This window comes from Bufo gargarizans, chromosome 4 (genome assembly GCF_014858855.1).
Source record: "Bufo gargarizans isolate SCDJY-AF-19 chromosome 4, ASM1485885v1, whole genome shotgun sequence".
Classification (NCBI taxonomy): domain Eukaryota; kingdom Metazoa; phylum Chordata; class Amphibia; order Anura; family Bufonidae; genus Bufo; species Bufo gargarizans.
The window spans coordinates 442535941-442560026 of record NC_058083.1 but is presented as its reverse complement, the minus strand read 5'-3'; the positions used below and the strand labels follow the sequence as shown (position 1 = coordinate 442560026).

Sequence of the window (24086 nt, the reverse complement as noted above, 5' to 3'; positions counted from 1 at the left end):
TGTATCCAAGCAGACTTTATTGTACACTGTGTAGAATTTTGCTTAGATTACAATTATTTTTGGTTTAAGGGCCATTTTTACCTCCAGAAGGTCGGAACGGCGATGGGGGCAAAATTCGCCCCCAGTTTTGCTAATATTTTCATGACCATGTGGGGAAAATATTATATTGACCCTAGGGTGAACAAATGCGGAGAAAGCAGAACATAAAAAATCTGGAAAAGGTATATTGACGATTGCCTGGTGATATGGGAAGGAGAAAAAAATCAGTTAGAGACGTTTATTGGGGGTCTAGAAAACCAAGAATGTAATCTCAGCTTTACTAGCACTGTCAGTGCGGTTTCGGTGGATTTTCTGGACCTAACTATATATATAGAAGAGAGACATTTTAATCTAAAACCTTCTTCAAGCCCACCGATGTGAATGGGTATATAGATTTAACCAGCTGCCATTACGCCCCTTGGCTTCAAAATATACCCAGGGGACAGGTCCAGAGAATCCACCGCAACTGCTCTGACACAGCTATGTTTAAAGAACAAAGCAAAATAATAAAAGAACGCTTCCTAGAAAAAGGATATGAGAGTAAAAATTTGGAAAGATGTATAACAGACACAATAAAACAAAGAGAGGGGACCCCAAACAATCCAAAAATAGAGAAGAAAACAATAGATTTCCGCTTCTCTTTCATAACCCAGTTCGCACAATGCTCTGGGGAATTGAAAAACGCAATAAAAAAAACTGGCACATTTTGAGAAACGATCCAGTACTTGGACCTGTAATTCCCGCACAGCCACTGGTCATTTATAAAAGAGCACCCAACTTACAGAACAAATTAGTGCATAGTGCCATTCAACCTGAGGAAACAAGTGAAAAAAGGAAAAACAATTTTAACTGGTGTGTATTCTGTATTGCCTGCAAAAACAGAAAAAGAACAGAGAGAATGCAAAGCAGTACTACAGTAAAAAGTGTGGTAAAAGGAAAGCATCTGGAAGTAGTGGGAGAGATAACATGCCACAGTAAAGGGGTCGTTTATGTACTGGAGTGCCCTTGTGACCCCTCAAGGTCCAAATACAGGAACACATAAGGAACATCAAAAAGGGGCTTGAAAGTCATGGCGTCTAGGCGCACTATAAAAAATACCACCACAAGAATCCAGAGGGACTAAAATTTATGGGGGTAGAACTGGTACAAAATCACTGGAGAGGAGGTATTTTTTTTTAGATAAAATTAATAAAAAAGAAAGTAGGTGGATATATGAACTAAGTACACTACAACCGGGAGGTTTGAATGTGGATTTTGACCTCCAAGCTGTCCTAAAATAACTTCCAAAAACAACTATAGAAGTGGATGATATAATTATCCCCATGTGAATTAGGACCAAGAGTATTGCGGTATTTCCCCATTGAGAACTAATGGATACAAGTATAGGGTTAAAATAGAGGAGGTGTCTTGAGCAAACTATCAGGTGCTTGATTAATGCTAACCTACCAAACAAAATAGAAGGGGGAGGGAAAGAAGATGTGTGCCTCTGACGAAGCTTTAGGAGCGAAACCTGGGACGGGCAAGGAGAAAAGACGCTGGGATTTTTATGTGATTTTAAGTGCATGTTTGTAAGTATGTACTAATAAACTTTTTAAACATATTACCGGAGCTTCACTATGGTGGGAGCAACTTGTATCCACAGAGATTTCTGAACTTAAAGAAGTTAGGAACCCCAGTTGACTCACCAGGCGTATGCTGTAACCAAGTCCGCGGTTGTACTGTGTATAATAGTGTGTGAACGTGCACCTTCCATGCGGAGATCCCACTAAATTGCAGAGGAAACCTGTGATATGCTCGATATTGGAGGAGTACCGTGTAAGTACAATCTGTGCACCACAGGGCAGATTAAACATACGGATCTACCCTATTGTTTTTCTTTGTAAGTTGCAGGATATCCATCAGTAGGAGATCTGCAGACCTCGGTAACTTTTTGAAGGGAGGAAGAAAAAAACCTGTTTTATACCTTACATTTATGAGACGCGCGGTCCGGACTTTTTTATGTACATTCTTTGAAAGTGTAATCCACCCCACGACACTCTACGGACCTGCAGCATTTTTTGCGGACTGGTGATTTAACACATTTTGTTATAGCATACTGTAAGTGCCTGCACTCTCTCTGCTCTGGACGCTGCTCTGCTTCTCCTTACAGCCCTTTTCCTGCATCTGGCACAGTCTGTAAGGGGCGTGAGGAAGCAGTCACATGATCTCATGACGAAGAGAATAAGCCAATACATTCTAGACCTGTCCTGAAGCCTATGAGGCAGAATAGAAATGCCTGCGCCCCCTGCAATTTAGCGCCCGGGGCAACGCGCCCCCCCCTTCCCCCCCCCCCCCTATGCTACGCCCCTGCCTGCACCACCAACTTCAGCACAGCCAGGGAGAAATGACAGCAGACTGTTCTGAAACTCATATGTTTGGGGGAAAGACTGACATGGAACAACAGACCAATGAGTGGTTGATGCTGCTGAGCCTCAAGCCTGGCCTGGTGGTGTGCGACCACGGTTGAAATCTCGTAGCAGCCCTGGGCCTAGCCGGTTTTACGCACCTCACTTGCCTGGTGCATGTGCTTTTTGGAGCAGGGGTTCCTGAAGAATTCCACCGATATGTCAGAGCTGGTGCAGAAAATGAGGACTGTCTGTGCGCACTTTCAACGTTCTCACTCTGCTGCTCGTCTGTCTGTGCTGCAGCGTAACTTCGACCCTCCCGCTCACCGCCTTATATACAACGTACCCACAAGGTGGAACTCCACCTTGCACATGCTAGAGAGACTGTGCGAGTAACAGTAAGGGATAGTGGAGTTTCAGCTACAACACTCACATGGGTGAGTCACTCTGCGGAATAGCACCATTTCACTACAAACAAGTGGGACTTGTGTGCCCTTTGTGCTGCTTTGAGTACTCCACCAACATGTCCAACGAAAAAAAAAAAAGGCTTCGGGAGCTGATTGATGAGGATGTGGAAGAGGAGGAGGCACAGGGATCATTCCCACGGTTATCAGGCCAGTCATCCACAAGTGACTCAGGGGGTGGGTTCCTGCACCAATAGAGGCCAGGTACCCAACTGTCCAGCCAGGGCACAGTTTTGATGGATGAGGAGGATGATGATGAGGAGGAGGATCCCCGTTCACAGCAGGGTGGCATCCAAATCATCTCATGGTCTTCACTGGAGCATGGCTGGGGGATACATAGGACACAGACGATACACCTTCCACCAAGGACAGCTTGTCATTTTCTCTGAGCAGCCTGGCACACATGAGCGACTACATGCTGCAGTGCCTGCGCAATGAGCGCTGAGTTGCCCACATTCTAACCAAAGCTGATTATTGGTTGGCCACCATGCTGGATCCCCGCTACAAGGACAATGTGCCGTTTTTACTTCCATCACTTTCTTACTTCCATCACTGGAGCGTGAACGGAGGATGCATGAATACAAGCAAACGCTGGTAGAGGCGCTATTGATGGTGTTCCCATCTGACAGCAGGGACTCAGTCGAAGCACGGGGCGGAGATGGAGGAGGAGGAGTAAGTCGCCAACACAGCAGGGGCACTGTTAGCACCTCAGAAGGGAGGGTTAGCATGGCCGAAATGTGTCAAAGCTGTCTGTATACCACAATATCCATCGCCACCATATGATATGGACCGTCTTAGCAGGAGGCAGCGTTTCAGCAACATGATGTCCACATGTCTGCACGTAGATGATTGATGGGTCTGCCTCATTTAACTTCTGGGTCTACAAATTGGGCACGTGGCCTGAGCTTGCCCTTTATGCTTTGGAGGTGCTGGCGTGCCCTGCCCTGCAGTAAGTGTATTGTCCAAACATGTGTTTAGCACAGTGATCACTGACAGGTGCATCTGTCTTTCCACAGCCAACGTGGACAAGCTCACGTTCATTAAAATGAACCAGGCATGGATCCCACAGGACTTGTCCGTACCTTGGCTAGAGTAGAGAGGTATACTGACCGTACCCAGCCATTGCTATACTCCAGCGCAGTTTGTACCTTCTGTTTGCTATTTTCCAATGTTTTGGGGCCTCCATGAACAAAAATAAATAAATAAGAAAAATAAATAAACAACGGATGCCTCTTCCTCCTGCACCACCACGTCCGCCTCTTCCTCCACTGGGACCTCTGCCTCCAGGCTCAAGATTATTATGTCTTATATTGGCAGAGTAGAGAAGTATACCGGGCGCACCTAGCCATTGTTGTACTCCAGCGCAGTTTGTGCATTCTTTTTAGTATTTCCCAATGTTTTGGAGCCTCCACGAACCCAAAAAATATATAAAAAACGAAATTTCAAAAAACAAACAAGAAAAAGGTGGTGACCTCCTCTGCCTCTTCCATCTACACCGCCACGTCCGCCTGCACCACCACGTCCGCCTCCTCCCCCATTCACTGGGACCTCCACCTCCAGGCTCAAGATTATTATGTCTTAAATTGGCAGAGTAGAGAAGTATACCTGCCGCACCTAGCCATTGTTATACCGCAGTGCACTATGTGCATTCTCTTTGCCGACTCCCAATGTTTGTTGGTTGACAGTTACCAAACCACCCCACCCTAAAAAAATTGTTAAGAATTGTAATAAGACCCATTTTGCATCCATCCAACTAATGTGGGAGAGGAAATTCTTATCTGGAATGTGTCTGTGAAAGTCATGAATTTAAAAAAAATATTGGGAACACCTCCTTTATCCGTCTAACTGCTGTAGGAGAGGAAATTCTTCTGTGGAGTGTGTCTGTGACACTCTGGCAATTTTAAAAAAATTTAGAACACCCCTTTGGCATCTGTCTTACTGTAGTAGGAGAAAAATTATTTTACGATACAGTCCCCAGATAGGGTACGTATAAGATCTAAAACTAAGAAGAAAGGAGGCCAGGACATACAAGCACCAAACTGTCACGCCTTGGCCCTTAGCAACCTGACACAGAATTGATGGACACATGGAAAAAAAACATAAACAGTTTTGGCTTCCTCCTCCTCTTCCACCTACACCTCCATGTCTCTCTCCTTCTCCACTGGAACCTCCACCTCCTAGCTCAAGATTATGTCTTATATTGGCAGAGTAGAGAAATATACCGGCCACACTCCTAAAAATGGCTAAAGGTCACACACAGAATGAGCCTTCACCTCCTCTGCCTCTTCCACCTACAGCATCTTTACACACTACATTACTCTACAATAGTAAGTGATGATGTGATGCTTCCTACGATATGACATTAGGGCTGTGCAGCCTGACTGGAAAACTCACCCATACAGTATGTATGTGCAAGCGCACGAAGGTAGTGTGTAGGCACTAGGCAGCCCTGCAAGTGGAAGCCAGTAGTCATAGTTCTGGCAAGCAGGAATCACAAGAGCTGTCAACATATCTTCTCATTCACCAAGAACTGTACAATAAATAAAATGAAATCATCATAGCAAGACAATTTGAAATAAAAACAGTACATGATGTGATACCATATATACACAGTCTAGTCACATTATTATGACAACTTCCTACTTTCAACAGCACGTCCTTTTTAAATCCAGAGGGAAAACAAACCAGGCTGGTGTAGTGAGCTTCATTTATATTTACATAAGCAGATATATAACGCGAGTTTGACTGCGAAGCGTGGTTGATTAAGTGTGTGGTTGTGAAAGTGTGTGACTTAAGATTAAGTGACTTTAGATTCAGGGACTTCAGTGAGGGACTGCAATTATACAGTTTCTTATTACTACATTATATTGGATTTTTCGCTTTTGTGGTGTAATCCCCATTTAGTATGTGTTGCACAATTAACAACGCAGTCCAGTGCACATCTTGCATGATGTATGCAGTCCTTGAACAGCCGTTCGAGGGTGTATATATTTGTTCAAGATGTGAGCAAATTACCCATTTGGAATCGCAAAACGGGCAAGTTGCAACACTAATAGGCATTGACAATTTGCATAAGAACTCTTTGAGGTAGATGAGGGGGAGGGTGACAGAGAGGAGGCTGAGGAAAGTGAGGTATCTAGCTGGGTAACAGTTAGAAAGTGGAGTAGAGGGAAGACTGCCAGGGAGGCTAGCCCTGATATGACACAGCCCAAAAAGGTTGCACGTTTGGCAGATAAGGGGGATGTCAGTCCAGGGACGGCACTGCTGCAGCCGGGCACTTCATCTGCCAGTCAGGGGAATGTCAGCTCCAGTAAGCAGGAAACTAGGAGAGCGGGCAGGCCAGACAGGTGCTGGTAGTGGGATACTCCATTATTAGGGGAACAGATAGGGCAATCTGTCACAAAGACCGTGATCGCCGAACAGTGTGCTGTCTTCCTGGCGCTAGAGTTCGACACATTGCAGATTGGGGTGACAGATTACTGGGAGGGGCTGGAGAAGATCTAGCGGTCATGGTCCATATCGGAACCAATGACAAAGTTAGAGGTAGGTGGAGAGTCCCTAAAAATGATTTCAGGGATTTAGGTCAAAAACTTAGGGCAAGGACCTCAAAGGTAGTATTTTCCAAAATACTGCCTGTACCACAGGCCACACAAGAAAGGCAGCGGGAGATTAGGGAGATTAACAAGTGGCTCCAAAAACTGGTGTATGAAGGAGGGGTTTGGGATCCTGGAGAACTGGGGTGACTTCTCTATCGGCTACATGCTCTATCGTAGGGACGGGCTGCACCTCAATGGGGAAGGGGCAGCTGTGTTGGGGAGAAAGATGGCTAGAAGGTTGGAGTAGTGTTTAAACTAGGGACTGGGGGGGAGGTAAATTACATTATAGGAGGGGTAGATAGTGCAGATAGAGACCGGGAGCAAGGTAGTGGGACTGGGGGAGGAATGGAAGGAGGGACTAGAACAGCTCAAAAGGAAAGGTGTAGTGTAAAAAATATACATAAACCTCTCAAATGTACTGTATGTATACTAATGCCAGAAGCCTGACTAATAAAACTGGGGAACTGGAATTAGTGATGTGTGAGGAGGACTATGACATAGTGGGAATAACTGAGACATGGCTGGATGATAGATATGACTGGGCAGTGTACAAGGTTACAGTCTGTTTAGAAAGGATCGTCAAAACCGGAGGGGGGTATGCCTTTATGCAAAGTCCTGTCTAAAGCCAACCCTCCGGGAATATATAAGTGAGGGACATGAACATGTGCAGTCACTGTGGGTAGAGATACATGGAGCTAAAAACAATAATAAATTACTAATAGGAGTTTACTATAAACCACCTAATATACCAGAGTCCACATAAAATCTACTACTAAACGAGATAGACGAGGCGGCAAATCATAATGAGGTGGTTATTATGGGGGACTTCAACTACCCAGATATAGACTGGGAAACTGAAACTTGTATATCTCATAAAGGAAACAGGTTCCTGGCAATAACCAAAGACAATTACCTCTCCCAACTGGTTCAGGACCCGACTAGAGGGACGGCCATACTAGAATTAGCATTAACCAATAGGCCTGACAGAACAACAGACGTGCAGGTTGGGGGACACCTGTGAAATAGTGACCATAAAGTAATAACTTTCCAATTATCATTCAAAAGAGCGTTTCTACAGGGAGGAACAAAAATACCAAACTTCCAAAAAGCTAAATTTAGCCAACTAAGAGAGGCTATAGGCCTAACTAACTGGGACAAAGTCCTCAAAAATAAAACTACAGCCACAAAATGGGATATCTTTAAAAGCATCCTAAAATCTCATTGTGAGAGGTACATACCGTACATACCGTATGGGAATAAAAGGTTAAGGAACAAAAAGAAACCAATGTGGATAAATAGAACTGTAAAGAAAGCAATAAATGACAAAAACAAAGCATATACATCACAAAAACACGCGGGTAGCACTGAAAAACTATAAGGAAAAAAATAGAACATGCAAAAAACAAATAAAAGCGGCCAAACTAGAGACCGAGAGATTAATTGACAAAGAGAGTAAAACTAACCCTAAAATATTCTTCAATTATATAAATGTTAAAAAGTATAAATCTGAAGGTGTCGGCCCTTTAAAGAGTAATGAGGGGGGAGTAGCAGAGAGCAACGAGGAGAAAGCAAAGGTGTTAAATATTTTTCTCTCCAATGTATTCACTGAGGAAAATAAACTGTCAGATGAAATGCTGTACGTAAAAAATAAATTCCCTATTAAAAGTGTCCTGTCTGACCCAGGGGAATTAAGTAATGTCATAGCCAGACCCTTATTTCTGATATTTGCAGACTATACTGACAGGGAATGTCCCACAGGATTGGTGCATAGCAAATGTGGTGACAATATTCCAAAAGGGTCCAAAAACAGAGCCTGGAAACTATAGGCCGGTAAGTTTAACATCTGTTGTGGGTAAACTGTTTGAAGGTTTTCTAAGAGATGCTATCTTAGAGCATTTCAACAGAAATAAGCAAATAACCCCATATGAGCATGGCTTCATGAGAGATCGATCATGCCAAACTAATTTAATCAGTTTCTATGATGAGGTAAGTTCTAGACTTGACAGCGGCGAATCAATGGAATTCGTATATTTGGACTTCTTCTAAGCATTTGACACTGTACCACATAAAAGGTTAGTATATAAAATGAGAATGCTCGGACTGGGAGAAAATGTCTGTATGTGGGTAAGTAACTGGCTAAGAAAACAGAGGGTGGTTATTAACGGTACACACTCAGATTGGGTCACTGCCACTAGTGGGGTACCTCAGGGGTCAGTATTGCGCCTTATTCTCTTCAATATATTTATTAATGATCTTGTAGAAGGCTTGCATAGTAAAATATCAATTTTTCACAGATGACACTAAACGGTGTAAAGTAATTAACACTGCAGAGAACAGTATACTACTACAGAGGGATAGGGATAGAATGGAGGCTTGGGCAGATAGGTGGCAGATCAGGTTTAACACTGACGAATGTAAAATTATGCACATGGGAAGGAATAAAGTAACCCGTACATACTAAATGGTAAAACACTCGGTAACACTGAAATGGAAAAGTATCTAGGAATTTTAATAAACAGCAAACTATGCTGCAAAAGCCAGTGTCAGGCAGCTGCTGCCAAGGCCAATAAGATAAAGGGTTGCATCAAAAGGAGCATAGATGCCCATGATAAGAACATAGTCCTACCAATTTACAAATCACTGGTCAGACCACACATGGAGTATTATGTACAGTTCTGGGCTCCTGTAAATAAGGCAGACATGGCAGAGCTGGAGAGGGTTCAGAGGAGGCCAACTAAAGTAATAACTGGGATGGGGCAACTATAGTACCCTGAAAGATTATCAAAATTAGGGTTATTAACTTCAGAAAAAAGTCGACTGAGGGGAGATCTAATTACTATGTATAAATATATCAGGGGTCAGTACAGAGATCTATCCCATCATCTATTTATCAATAATATTTCATAAATAGTGGGTAGCTTAATAAAACTTAACGTTTAATATTCTCAAATAAAATAATGGGCCCTTAAAGTTAAAAAATGTTGCGTTGAAAACAACTGAAAAACTGCATGAGTATCTTAAAGGGAGTCACGAGATTTGAGGCCTATAACCTAAACATATGGCCAGGTCCCTACTAATATGCTGAATCCGAAACTGACCTTATTAAATGTGCCTGTGGCTCTATTAGCATATAAAACAGGTTTTTATAACCTGTCATTCACCTACCTAATGTGCCCAAGGGGACGTCTCTTCATGCAGGGTGCCCGGCTGCAGCCATCTCCGTCTGGTGCCCAGCGCCGCCTTGCCACTAGAAATCGCCGCCCTCCCTTTCAATAGAGCCGCCTACCTCACCTCAGCGCCGCCTCCCTCACCTCAGCGCTGCCTCCGAAATCGTACGCTCTCCTCAGCCAGATCCCGTGCGGCTGTGAGAGGATGGCTGCAATTGGGGCGGTCAAGGCAGGTTTGAGCGAAGTGCGCCGGCCAGCGCATGCACACTTTGCTCAACGAGGCCGCTGCCAGGAGTCTGCACGGGCGCATCAGGTTATACCTAGTGCGCACGCGCGGGATCTGGCTGAGGAGTGGACGATTTCAGAGGCGGCGCTGAGGTGAGGGAGGTGGCGATGAGGTGAGGTAGATGGATCTATTGAAAGGGAGGGCGGCGATTTCTAGTGGGAAGGCGGCGCAAAACACCAGACACCCTGCATGAAGAGACGTCCCCTTGGGCACCTTAGTTAGGTGAATGACAGGTTATAAAAACCTGTTTTATGTGCTAATAGAGCCACAGGCACATTTAATAAGGTCAGTTTCGGATTCAGCGTATTAGTAGGGACCTGGCCATATGTTTAGGTTTTAGGCCTCAAATCTCGTGACAGAATCCCTTTAAACTGCAGTATAATCACAAGAAAGGAGGGGGCCCAAATACAGGGATAGCGGTAATGATAGAGTGAGAGGAAAAAATCTGACAGAAGGACACATCTGTCTCCCCCCCCCCCCCCTTTCCCTTTCAAACCCTAGAGTCTCCCTTACTAAATTTAGACTGCCCAGCTTCGTCCAACAGATATGAACAGGTCCGATCACTCCTGAGGCCAAAAACAAAAAACTGACAGAAAATAGGGTTGGCAATCCAGTGTTCCTGCCTGACTTGTTTAGGCCTTTGTAGTTTAACACTGATATCACTCAACAGGCTAGGGACCTAATGTTATCCCTTATAATAATACAGACATACATCCATCACCAGGCAACCATTCAAGCATATGGACGTCACCAATGGGCGGGGTAATCGCAAAAGATTGGGTTAGTGCTCAGGATGCCGATACCTATTCATTGCCTGGCAACTGCTCTTACATGTTGACGTCATCGGTGGTCGCAATACATTAGGTTAGACTATTGGGCAATGCTAGTCCACCGCATGCAGTGCTCCAATGATATATATACCCTGGGGGTTTGCCAGGTCCACAGACCCCAGGAAAGTGTTACAGAGTTTACAAGGCCGATCCTTATAGTTTCTGATGTAGCAACAATTATCTATAAGCTATCCTTAAATCAGCAGCTATCATAGTCAAGAACCTACATAATAGGTAATCCTCTAATTTTGGACATTGCACAACAGTGGATCACATCCACATCAATTAGATGCAAACGTAATAGCACTGATTGCCTACTAAAGTATCTGGACAGGAGGGGAGGTGGTTAACAGCAGTTGGTCAAGGATCAATATAGCAACTGAAGGACAGCTGCTCATTGAGCCCCATAGGATACACCATATTGAGCTGAAAAATCCACCACGTTTCTCTCTGAAGGACCCTCCTGTCCCAATTCCCTCCTCGTCTTGGTCGTGGGACCACCTCAATCCCTATAAATTAAAGGCTGGAGAAATCACCATTATGTACACCGTTGATATGTTTTGCCAGCGGTGTCTCTCTTTTGTTTCTTATATCACCGAGGTGTTCCCCCACTCGTCGCCGCAGCTCACGAGTGGTTTTGCCTACATCACAATTTGCCTTGTAAACCACCCCTTTGGTGCAGCAGTTTACAAAGTGTCTAATTTGATATACCCTGTTTGTGACATTGCCACTAAAGGAACGTCCCTGCGTGATATGTGGACAGGCCACACAGCCACTACAGTGATAACATCCCATGGGACGACGAAGCCACATTTCCTTTGTGTCTTTTGTCTCAATGAAGTGTCTGAGGACAAGGCGATCTTTTAGGCTGAGGCCCCTGCGATAGGTTACTTGTACAGTTTCAGAAATAACTTTCTTGATGTCAGGGTCAAGTTGAAGGATTTCCCAGTGTTTCCTCAACACTTGTTTAATCTCTTCTGACGCCCCATCGAAGTTTCCTATAAGGCGTATAGGGCCACTGTCGGTAGAGGTGGGCTTCCTGAATGTTCTCGTTTGGATCATGCCTTCTGTGACCCTTGATATTTCAATGTCTAGAAACGGAAGGGTGTTAGTTTTAAATTCTGATGTAAATTTCATGTTGATAGAATTAATGTTCACATCCTGTATAAAATCTGCAAAGTCCTTTTCCTCGCCTTTCCAGACGCCGAAAATATCGTCTATGAACCTGGCCCATGTAATCACTCGTGTGATATTATTTCTGGGTATATCACTAAATACCACGGTCCATTCCCACCAGCCCAGGAACAAATTTGCATACGATGGGGCACAAGAACTCCCCATTGCGGTGCCCCTGAGCTGGCGGTAAAGGACCCCGTCAAATAGAAAGTAATTTCTCGTCAATATGAATTCAAGCAGACGTAATACAAAAACATTGTGGGGATGGAATTGTTGTCCTCTTGTGCTGAGGAATGTTTCCACTGCCCTCAGTCCTACTACATGGGGTATGGAGGAATACAACGCCTCTACATCAATAGAGGCCAGTGATGTATCTTCCTCCAAAGATACCCCCTCAAGATGACCCAAGAGATCACTCGTGTCTCTTAAGTATGAGGGTAGTGTCCTTACAAAAGGCGACAAGATGCGATCTAAGTAGACCCCTGTTTTGGGTCAGACTATTTACTCCTGACACAATAGGGCATCCTCTTAGGGGAGTACTGCCTTAGTGAATTTTTGGCAGGCTGTAGAAGGTAGCTACCGTAGGATGTTTTTTATATAAAAAAATTAAACTCCTCCTCTGAAATCAGACTTTCTGTCTTTGCCATCCGTAATATAAGAACTATTTCTTTCTGGAATTGAATAGTCAGATCCCCACTTAGCTTTTCATAGGTCTCTCTATCACTTAACAAGGCCTGACACATTTTTTTATAGTCAGTCATGTCGACCAACACGATGTTCCCTCCTTTATCAGAAGGTTTGATAGTCACGTTCTTATTGTGTTCCAAGTCTACCAATGATTTGTATTATAATTTGCTACAATTAAATCCACATTGAGAAGGGGTGAGGTTTGTCAGATCACGACATACCTGATTTACAAATACATCTATGCAAGTTGGGTCCCCTAGAGGTGGCATTTTGAGACTCTTGTTTTTAAAGGAAGTAAAGGGACCTCTCCCTTTCCTGGGGAGTACTTTCGCTCAGGTTACATCTTGTAAAATATCTGGTGAGATGCATAGTTCCCTACTCTCACGTTTATTCACTAAGGCGAAATGTTTGCGCCATCTAAGGCTACTTTCACACTAGCGCTTGATCGGATCCGTTCTGAACGGATCCGATCATATTAATGCAGACAGAGGCTCCGTTCCGTACGGATCCGTCTGCATTAATAACTTAGAAAAATTTCTAAGTGCGAAAGTAGCCTGAGCGGATCCGTTCAGACTTTCAATGTAAAGTCAATGGGGGACGGATCCGCTTGAAGATTGAGCCATATGGTGTCATCTTCAAGCGGATCCGTTCCCATTGACTTACATTGTAAGTCTGGACGGATCCGCACGCCTCCGCTCGGCCAGGCGGACAGCTGAACACTGCAAGCAGCGTTCAGGTGTCCGCCTGGCCGGCCGGAGGCGAGCGGAGCGGAGGCTGAACGCCGCCAGACTGATGCAGTCTGAGCGGATCCGCATCCATTCAGACTGCATCAGGGCTGGACGGAAGCGTTCTGCTCCGCTCGTGAGCTCCTTCAAACGGAGCTCACGAGCGGACAGCAGAACGCTCGTGTGAAAGTAGCCTAAGCTTTCTAGCAAAAAGATGGATGTCTCTAACCCAGTTAAATAAATTCAAAGTGGGGACAAAGGAGAGGCCCTTGCTAAGGATACACATTTCTGACTCTTGTAACTGTTGACTAGAGAGATTTAAATTGCCTTGAGGCCTGCTTGTCTGTGGTGGTGACTTGTGAAACCCCCGATTGCGTAATGGATAAGGTGCTTCTAAAAAATCTTGCCCACCAAAGTCTTGTCCTCCTCGTTGGTTGTTTCTCTTTATCTCTGCTTCTATAGCTTCGTGTCCTCTGTCGACTCCTTCCCCTACCTCTATTATAATGCCACCCTTCCTTCTCGTTCTCTGAGATGTCAGTATCAATAGATGTGATGTCTATATCGGGTCGTTTGGTTTGTGGTATGCCACGATCTAAAGTGGAATATACTCGATTGTCTCTGAAGTCTTGAAGGTCCCTGTTGAACTGACAGTGTTTTCGTTCTTTTAAATGGAACTGAAATTTATCTAGAGTATTCTTAAGTTGCAGTTCTTTGTTGGAATATACTCGATTGTCTCTGAAGTCTTGAAGGTCCCTGTTGAACTGACAGTGTTTTCGTTCTTTTAAATGGAACTGAAATTTATCTAGAGTATTCTTAAGTTGCAGTTCTTTGTTACTGAAGTCAGTCTCGGTTTTAAATTTACGTGTGAGTTCAATCTGTTCCTTGAGCTTATTCTTCAAGGCAACCAGATTGATTTTCTCTTCATCCAGCAGAAGCTGCATAAAGCGCAACAAGCTCTTAGTGGCATCCTCCTCCCACTTGCTCATTAATGAAGCGGTTCTGCATCCACCTGCTGGGGTCAGGGTAACCCTTAAACCAGGGTCGGCACTACCATAGAGGCAACGGGGGCAATTGCCCCCGGGCCCCCGACTCCTTAGGGGCCCCCAGCGCCGGCCCGGCCGCAACTACTACTATATATATAATTCTATTGTGTGCCTGTGGCGCCGGGTGGCCCCGGCGGCCTGGGCTGGAGACGGATCCATCCCAGGCACCATCTCACCCGTGCCAGTGTACTAGCCTGCCCTGCTTCTGTTTGGAGTCAGTTGGACTGGAGAAATGTACATTTTGGGGGGGGGGGGAGGGGGCCAGTTACTGGTAGGTTGGTTGATTAACCATCTCAGGACCGCCGCATGCAGGATTGCGTCCTGGCGACGGCCCTGTTGTTCCTCCTGGACGCGCCGGCGAGAGGCGAGATTTCCTGTGAACGCGTGCACACAGGCGCACGCGTTCACAGAAACCGAAGGTAAACCAGTGGATCTACAGCCTGCCAGCGGCAATCATTCGCTGGCAGGCTGTAGATGCGATTTTTAACCCCTGAATGGTATATCAGATGCTGTTTTGTTAACAGCGTCTGATATATCTGCTACCTGGTCCTCTGGTGGTCCCATTTGCTTGGATCGACCACCAGAGGACACAGGCAGCTCTGCAATAAGTAGCACCAAGCACCACACTACACTACACTCCCCCGTCACTTATTAACCCCTTATTAACCCCTGATCACCCCCCTGTCATTGATCACCCCCCTGTAAGGCTCCATTCAGACGTCCGTATGTGTTTTGCTAATCCGTGGATCCACTGATCCGCAAAACACGGACACCGCGGATCTGCAAAACACGGACATCGGCAATGTGCTTTCCGCATTTTGCGGATCCGCACATTGCCAGAACTATATAGAAAATGCCTTTTCTTGTCCGTAATTGTGGACAAGAATAGGACATGTTCTATAGGCTCTACAAAAAACGCAGTGTTCGCCCGATCAGGCCTGATCTTGTGCGCACACTTGCGTTCAGTCTGCCCCACCGCAGTGACAGAATTTTTTTATTTCTGATCACTGCAAAGACACAGTAAAATCGCTGTGGCGCTATATAGATCACTTTTGAGGGGCATGGCGAGTTCATAGAAGATATTTTTTTGGGCACAAGTTAGGGGAAATTTTGTTTTTGTTTTTGTTTTTTTCTTACAAAGTCTCATATTCCACTAACTTGTGACAAAAAATAAAATCTCACATGAACTCACCATACCCCTCACAGAATCCAAATGCGTAAAATTTTTTTGACATTTATATTCCAGACTTCTTCTCACGCTTTAGGGCCCCTAAAATGCCAGGGCAGTATAAATACCCCATAAGTGACCCCATTTTGGAAAGAAGACACCCCACAATATTCCGTGAGGGGCATGGTGAGTGGAAAATATATTTTTTTTCTCTACAAAATCATTTTCCGCTAACTTGTGCCAAAAAATATATATTCTAGGAACTCACCATGCCCTCACGGAATACCTTGGGGTGTCTTCTTTCCAAAATGTGGTCACATGTGGGGTATTTATACTGCCCTGGCATTTTAGGGGCCCTAAAGCGTAAGAAGAAGTCTGGAATCCAAATGCCTAAAAATGCCCTCCTAAAAGGTACTCATTGGAATTTGGGCCCCTTTGCGAACCTAGGGTGCAAAAAAGTGTCACACATGTGGTATCGCCGTACTCAGGAGAAGTAGCGCAATGTGTTTTGGGGTGTCTTTTTACATATACCCATTCTGGGTGAGAGAAATATCTCTCTAAAAGACAACTTCTACAATTTTTTTATACAAAGTTGTCATTTGACAGAGATATTTCTCTCATCCAGCATGGGTATATGTAAAAAGACACCCCAAAACACATTGCACTACTTCTCCTGAGTACGGCGATACCACATGTGTGACACTTTTTTGCACCCTAGGTGCGCAAAGGGGCCCAAATTCCAACGAGTACCTTTAGGCTTTACAGGGTTGCTCACAATTTAGCCCCGCCCAAAATGCCAGAACAGTAAACACACCCCACAAATGACCCCATTTCGGAAAGTAGACACCCCAAGGTATTCGCCGAGGGGCATATTGAGTCCATAAAAGATTGAACTTTTTGTCACAAGTTAGCGGAAAGGGAAACTTTGTGAGAAGAAAATAAATATATCAATTTCCGCTAACTTGTGCCAAAAAAAAACCATCTATGAACTCGCCATGCCCCTCACGGAATACCTTGGGGCGTCTTCTTTCAAAAATGGGATCACATGTGGTGTATTTATACTGCCCTGGCATTTTAGGGGCCCTAAAGCATGAGAATCCAAATGCCTAAAAATGCCCTCCTAAAAGATACTCATTGGAATTTGGACCTCTTTGCGCACCTAGGCTGCAAAAAAGTGTCACACATGTGGTATCACCGTACTCAGGAGAAATAGGGAAATGTGTTTTGAGGTGTATTTTTGCATATACCCATGCTGGGTGAGAGAAATATCTTTGTAAAATGACAACTTTGTATAAAAATTTTTGTAAAAGTTGTCTTTTAGAGAGATATTTATCTCACCCAGCATGGGTATATGTAAAAAGACACAAGAAAACACATTGCGCTACTTCTCCTGAGTACGGCGATACCACATGTGTGACACTTTTATGCAGCCAAGATGCGCAAATGGGCCCAAATTCCAATGAGTACTTTCAGGATTTCACAGGGATTTTTTTACGCATTTGGATTCCAAACTACTTCTCACGCTTAAGGGCCCCTAAAATGCCCGGGCAGTATAAATTCCCCACAAGTGACCCCATTTGGGAAAGAAGACACCCAAAGGTATTCCGTGAGGGGTATGGTGAGTTCATGTAAAATTTTATTTTTTGTCACAAGTTTTCCGCTAACTTGTGACAAAAAATAAAACTTCCATGAACTCACTATACCCATCAGCGAATACCTTAGGGTGTCTTCTTAACGAAATGGGGTCATTTGTGGGGTGTTTCTACTGTCTGGGCATTGTAGAACCTCAGGAAACAACATGACAGGTGCTAAGAAAGTCAAAGTGAGTAAATTCACATTTTTGCACCATAGTTTGTACCGAAACCAATAAATATACACTTATTGCTTTTTTTTTATCAGACATGTAGAACAATAAATTTAGAGAAAAATTTATATAGAAATGTAGTTTTAATTGAAAAACTTTACAACAGAAAGTGAAAAATATAGTTTTTTTGCAAAGATTTCGGTCAATTTTGATTAATATAAAAAAAGTAAAAATGTCAGCAGCAATAAAATACCACCAAATGAAAGCTCTATTAGTGAGAAGAAAAGGAGGCAAAATTCATTTGGGTGGTAAGTTGTATGACCGAGCAATAAACTGTGAAAGTAGTGTAGTGCAGAATTGTAAAAAGTGGTCTGGTCATTAAGGGGGTTTAAGCTAGGGGGGCTGAAGTGGTTAAACTGGATCGGATCCATCCCAGGCACCATCTCATCCATCCCAGTGCCAGCAGTGTACTAGCCCGCCCTGGTTCTGTTTGGACTGGAGAAATGTGCATTTGGGGGGGAGGGAAGGAGAGATGTGCTGCTGCCAAGCGACGTTAAAGTCAGTAAGTGTCATGTGGGGCCCCTTATTGTTTTCCGCCCCAGGGTCCCATTTCACCTAGTACCGGCCCTGCCTCAAACCTCTGGGTACAATTTTATTTTTCAAAAATTTTCTAGCGATTGTATTTCCCACCACGAGGTGATTTGCGCCTTATAAATTTTGGTAAGATCTTTAAATGCTGCTTTGAATGAACATAGTAACATAGTAACATAGTACATAAGGCCGAAAAAAGACATGTGTCCATCCAGTTCGGCCTGTCATCCTGCAAGTTGATCCAGAGGAAGACAAAAAACCCCTGTGAGGTAGAAGCCAATTTTCCTCACTTTAGGGGAATAAAAATTCCTTCCCGACTCCAATCAGGCAATCAGAATAAATCCCTGGATCAACGATATCTCTCTAGTAGCTATAGCCTGTAATATTATTACGCTCCAGAAATACATCCAGGCCCCTTTTGAATTCCTTTATTGTACTCACCATCACCACCTCCTCAGGCAGAGAGTTCCATAGTCTCACTGCTCTTACCGTAAAGAATCCTCTTCTATGTTTGTGTACAAACCTTCTTTCCTCCAGACGCAGAGGATGTCCCCTCGTCACAGTCACCGTCCTGGGAATAAATAGATGACGGGATAGATCTCTGTACTGACCCCTGATATATTTATACATATTAATTAGATCTCCTCTCAGTCGTCTTTTTTCTAAAGTGAATAACCCTAATTTTGATAATCTTTCAGGGTAGTGTAGTTGCCCCATTCCAGTTATTACTTTAGTTGCCCACCTCTGGACCCTCTCCAGCTCTGCTATGTCTGCTTTGTTCACTGGAGCCCAGAACTGTACACAGTACTCCATATGTGTGGTCTGACTAATGATTTGTAAAGTGGTAGGACTATGTTCTCATCACGGGCATCTATGCCCCTTTTGATGCAACCCATTATCTTATGAAGGTACTTATTTACTCTGTACTAGGGTTTTCTCTGAAAAACCTCACTAGCTTCAGAGAGTAATTGATCTTTGTCTACGCCAGTAGAAATAAAATCGGCCATACTCCAAATATTACAAAGTAATTATACACAATCAAGTCAAGATGGTCAAACTACTGTTATCAATTGTGGGCTAGACCCTTAAATCCAATAATATTTCACAAATAGTGGGTAGCTTAATAAAACTTAACGTTTAATATTCCCAAATAAAATAATAAGCCCTTAAAGTAAAAAAAAAAAATGTTGCATTGAAAACAACGGAAAAACTGCATGAGTATCTTAAACTGCAGTATAATCACAAGAAAGGAGGGGGCCCAAATGAGAGGAAATAATCAGACAGAAGGATACAATGCTGGGTCACAAACCCTAGGTGTCCCTAAGTCTGTCTCCCCCCCCCCCTTTCCCTTTCAAACCCTAGAGTCTCCCTTCCTAAATTTAGACTGCCCAGCTTCGTCCAACAGATATGAACAGGTCCGATCACTCCTGATGCCACTGATAGTCAAAAAACAAAAAACTGACAGAAAATAGGGTTGGCAATCCAGTATTCCTGCCTGACTTGTTCAGGCCTTGGTAGTTATAAGAAATAAAAGAGAGACACCGCTGGCAAAACATATCAATGGTGTACAAAATGGTGATTTCTCCGGCCTTTCATTTTAAGGGATTGAGGTGGTCCAACAAGACGAGGAGGGGATTGGGACAGGAGGGTCCTTCAGAGAGAAACGTGGTGGATTTTTCAGCTCAATATGGTGTATTCTATGGGGCTCAATGAGCAGCTGTCCTTCAGTTGCTATATTGATCCTTGACCAACTGCTGTTAACCACCTCCCCTCCTGTCCAGATACTTTAGTAGGCAATCAGTGCTATTACATTTTGCATCTAATTGATGTGGATGTGATCCACTGTTGTGCCATGTCCAAAATTAGAGGATTACTGTTATGTCCCCTGGACACTCTGTGTCTCTCAGGTGCTGCTGGCAATGCTGCCAGTATCTGCTCAGCAAGTTACGCACACAGGCCGATGTACTACTTAACCAGAGCAAGGTTTATTACTCAGAACATTATGGCATTCTTACATGGAGGAGTCTTATTCCAACAGCTTCTGTCCTTATCAGATGTAATCCCTTCTCAGCCTCATGTGTCTGCTTCCAGTTCCCCTCACACACACTGTCTGACTTCCTGGTACAGCTCCTCCTCCCCCATCATGCATCAGGAGAAAAAGGGTAAAGGTCACAGTGATCTATCACAACATCACACCTCCTTTCCTCCCCAAAAAAAAAAAAACATAACAAGAGAACAAAATGTTGAACACATAACATAACAAGGCAAGCGAGATCAGTTCAGCAAGTAGTATCTCCAATTCAGTTCTGTGATTTCCGCAGCACTTCATGAGCCCTTTGTCTCTGTTCCTTGACCTCCAATGTGTCCCGTAAGATTTCAGCACTTTGCCAGCGAGGCGTTTGACGTCTTTGACGGGTAGACCTACGCAGAGGTACAGCACCGGGAGGAATAAAGTCAGTCAAAGGTACTGGAGATGTCAGTGGGCGTCCCACAGACAAATCAGTCTCTGTAACTTCAGGCACATGTCCGGGCTCCTCAGGAATATGGTCACCAACCGGTTCAGGGTTTGGGTGTAAACTTGTGGGATCATGCCAGACACCATGCCATATGTCACCAGCAGAGTTCAGAGTAGACTCTGGTGGGTGGTCAGAAAGAAGGGTCGGTTTTGTCACTAGTGGCCGGCAAATGCGTTTCCTCAATTGTGAAAGGTGTCGCCGAACACAAATGCCTTCCTCCAGGCGGACAAGGTACATTCTTCTGCCAAGAGTTCCATCAATAACGCCAGGAAGCCAAGGAGGCAAAGCTCTGTAATTCTGAGACCATACAAGATCACCGGCACGGAATCCCAGACGGCCCGGCGGAGGAGGTGTTGGTGACTGCTCCTGCGGACGAACTAAATCAAGTTTGGTGCGGAGATGCCTGCCAAACATAAGAAAAGCCGGTGACAGCCCAGTAGTAGCGTGTTTCGTGTTACGGTACATGATCAAGAATTCCAGCAGCTTCTCTTCTGACAGTCCAACCTGGTCCAGAGTGGACAGTAAGTGCTTCTTAAATGACTGCACAAATCGTTCTGCCAGCCCATTTGAAGCTGGATGATAAGGAGCTGTTTTGTAGTGTTGGACACCCAAACCACTAAGGAAGGATTGAAACTCATGCGATGTAAATTGAGTTCCATTGTCGGAGACTATGGCTGTAGGCAAGCCAAATTGAGCAAAGAGCTTCCTTAAGACTAGAATGGTAGCACCTGAGGTAATAGAAGGCATTTAAAAAACCTCCGGCCATTTTGAATGTGCATCTACCACGATCAAATACATTTTACCCTGGATGGGGCCAGCAAAATCAAGATGGAGTCTGGACCACGGTTCTGTTGGCCATGGCCAAGGTTGCAGGGTTCCTCTCTTTTGGGGTCGCTGGGCTTGACAGCACCCAGGACATTGAGCAACATAATCTTCAATTGCTGTATCCATTTGTGGCCACCAAACATAGCTCCGGGCCCGCTGCTTCATGCGCACCACACCCGGATGGCCTTCATGCAGTATCCTTAGCATGGTTGATTGCAAGTACTGGGGTACAATCACTCTATTGCCCCATTGTAGGCAACCAGCATTAGTCACAAGCTCACATTTTCTGGCAAAGTACGGACGAAAGTCACCTGAAACACTCCCTGGCCATCCAGTCTGAACATAAGAGAATATCTGAGACAGGAAAGGATCTGTGGCTGTATGTCTGGCAATCAGGGAGGTGGACATGCAAGATTGTGGCCTGTGTACTTCCACTACACGTACCTCTCTTAGTGGGTGGTCATCTCTTAGTGGCAATCTGGAAAATGCATCTGCATTGCCATGGGTATCATGGGAGCGGTATCTGATCGAATAAGCATAAGCTCCTAAAAATAAAGCGTACCTTTGTAAGCGAGATGCGGTTGTTGTAGAAATTCCTTTCTGAGGGTTCAGTATTGACAACAGAGGTTTGTGGTCAGTGATAAGTGTGAACTCCCGACCATAGACGTACGCGTGAAATTTTTTTGTGGCCCATACAATGGCCAAAGCTTCCTTGTCAATCTGGGAGTAGTTTTGTTCTGCTGAGGTTAAAGACCTGGAGGCAAAAGAAATGGGGCGCTCCGTGCCATCCGGCATGACATGGGAAAGCACTGCACCCAGTCCATAAGGCGAGGCATCACAAGCCAGGATGACGGGTTTCTTTAAATCATAGTGGACCAGAACTCGAGAAGACAGAATGAGTTCTTTAGAAAGCCGAAAAGCTTCTTCACATTTGTCTGTCCATATCCATTTAGCTCTTGCATCCAGTAAGCGATGTAATGGGTAGAGCTGGTGCGCTAGGTTCGGCAAGAAACGGTGGTAGTAATTTAGGAGGCCAAGGTAGGACCTGAGCTGGGTGACATTCCGGGGGGTAGGGGCATGGGTAAGGGCTTTAACCTTTTCTTCAGTAGTGTGTAACCCATGACGGTCCACCGTGTGGGCACAAAACTCCAGTTGAGACTTGAGAAATTCGCATTTTGACAGATTGACACGTAAACCATACTTTTGGAGTCTCCCTAGCACAGCTTCAACATTCTTTCTGTGTTCTTCATCAGTGGGACCAGTGATGAGCATGTCATCCAGTAGACATTGGGTGAAAGGTATTCCTGCCAGTACCTCATCCATGATCCGCTGCCAGATGGCTGGAGCTGGGGCTATGCCAAAAACCATGCGGTTATACTGGAATAATCCTTTATGAGTGTTAATGGTCAACAGATGGCGTGAATCTGGGTGTACTTGCAGTTGCAGGTAAGCTTGCTTTAAGTCTATTTTTGTAAACTTTTGCCCCCCAGCCAGTGAGCCAAATAAATCTTCAAGTCGAGGCAATGGGTATTGATCCACAAGAAGTTGGTTGTTCAGAGCTACCCTGAAATCACCACAAATCCTAATGTCTCCATTCTTTTTCTTGACAGGCACAATTGGTGATGCCCATTCACTTCTATCCACTTTCGTTATGATCTTTTCAGCCAATAGGTGGTCCAGCTCTGCTTCCACTTTTTTCCGCAAGGCAAAAGGTACTGATCTTGCCTTACAAAAACGAGGTGTAGCACCAGGCTTCAAGAGGAGGTGGGCCATCTTTCCTTTTACGGTGCCCAAAGAGTCCTCAAAAACCTCTTTAAAACGTGACTTCAGGGATTCCACCCAATGGTCTACTTTAGAAAGCAATGTACATTGGCCAATGGTAAAAGGAGGCATGCCCAGGGCTTTGATCCAGTCCCTTCCATACAGCGGAGGACCTCCATTCCTTACAACATAAAGGCGTAGACTTTGACTGTGGTTGCCTAATGCAACAAGGGGCTTTACATAACCCAAGGGCTGTAGTAGTTCCTTGCTGTAGGTTTGTAGCGTGAGCTTTGTAGGTTTTAGCGGCAGGGACAGACCCGATGCCTTTAAATCAGTCCATGAAATGACAGACACAGCTGCCCCTGTATCAACATCCATGGAGACAGGACAGCCATTGAGTGTGACATCCACTTTAATCGCCGGAGTACTCCCAGCTACTCGAAACAGTCCAACATGCTGGAGACATGTCTCCTCATCAGAGCTAAAACCGTTATTGTCCATATCCACACGGAATGTCTGTTTACGTCTATCTTTAGTGGTAGTGTTCGGGGAGCGAGAGCTGCGGCAAACGCGCCCAATATGACCAGTCTTCCCACAGCGAAAACAAACGACATCCTTGAACTTGCAAGCAGGCGCACTGTGAGTAGTGTTACCACAACGGTAGCAAGTCGGGGTCCCAGAGACAGAAGAATTAGGGTGGCGAGGTTTAAGCTGAGTGGCAGGGGACGGGCGTCTCGAGCGTTGAGTGATAGCAGTGTGGAATATTTCCTCACCCTGGCTTGCAGGAGTTGTAGGTGGTGCCTTCAGTAGGGTGGCGTCCCGTGTTGCCAACTCCATGACCGTAGCAAGGTCAGTGGCTTTCGTCAGAGTCAAGTCGGGTTCTGTGAGTAAACGTTTCTGTATGGCTGGGTCGCAGAGTCCCATGACGAACATGTCACGGAGAGCCGTCTGTAGGTAGTCTCCAAACTGACAAGTGGCAGCCAGTTTACGTAAAGCAATGATATATGTCTTTATATCCTCCCCG

At 44.8% G+C, this 24086-nt stretch overlaps 2 protein-coding genes across 2 annotated transcripts; both read right to left on the bottom strand.

Moving 5' to 3' along the window:
* Positions 1-20260: 20260 nt before the first annotated feature.
* On the bottom strand, positions 20261-21262 carry LOC122935482 (uncharacterized protein K02A2.6-like). The gene has a single exon (XM_044291248.1). The coding sequence runs from the start codon at positions 21221-21223 to the stop codon at positions 20261-20263; it is 963 nt and encodes a 320-aa protein (XP_044147183.1). The 5' UTR covers positions 21224-21262.
* LOC122935818 (uncharacterized protein K02A2.6-like) lies at positions 21224-23193 on the bottom strand. The gene has a single exon (XM_044291718.1). The coding sequence runs from the start codon at positions 23072-23074 to the stop codon at positions 21224-21226; it is 1851 nt and encodes a 616-aa protein (XP_044147653.1). The 5' UTR covers positions 23075-23193.
* Between the last annotated feature and the right edge of the window lie 893 nt (positions 23194-24086).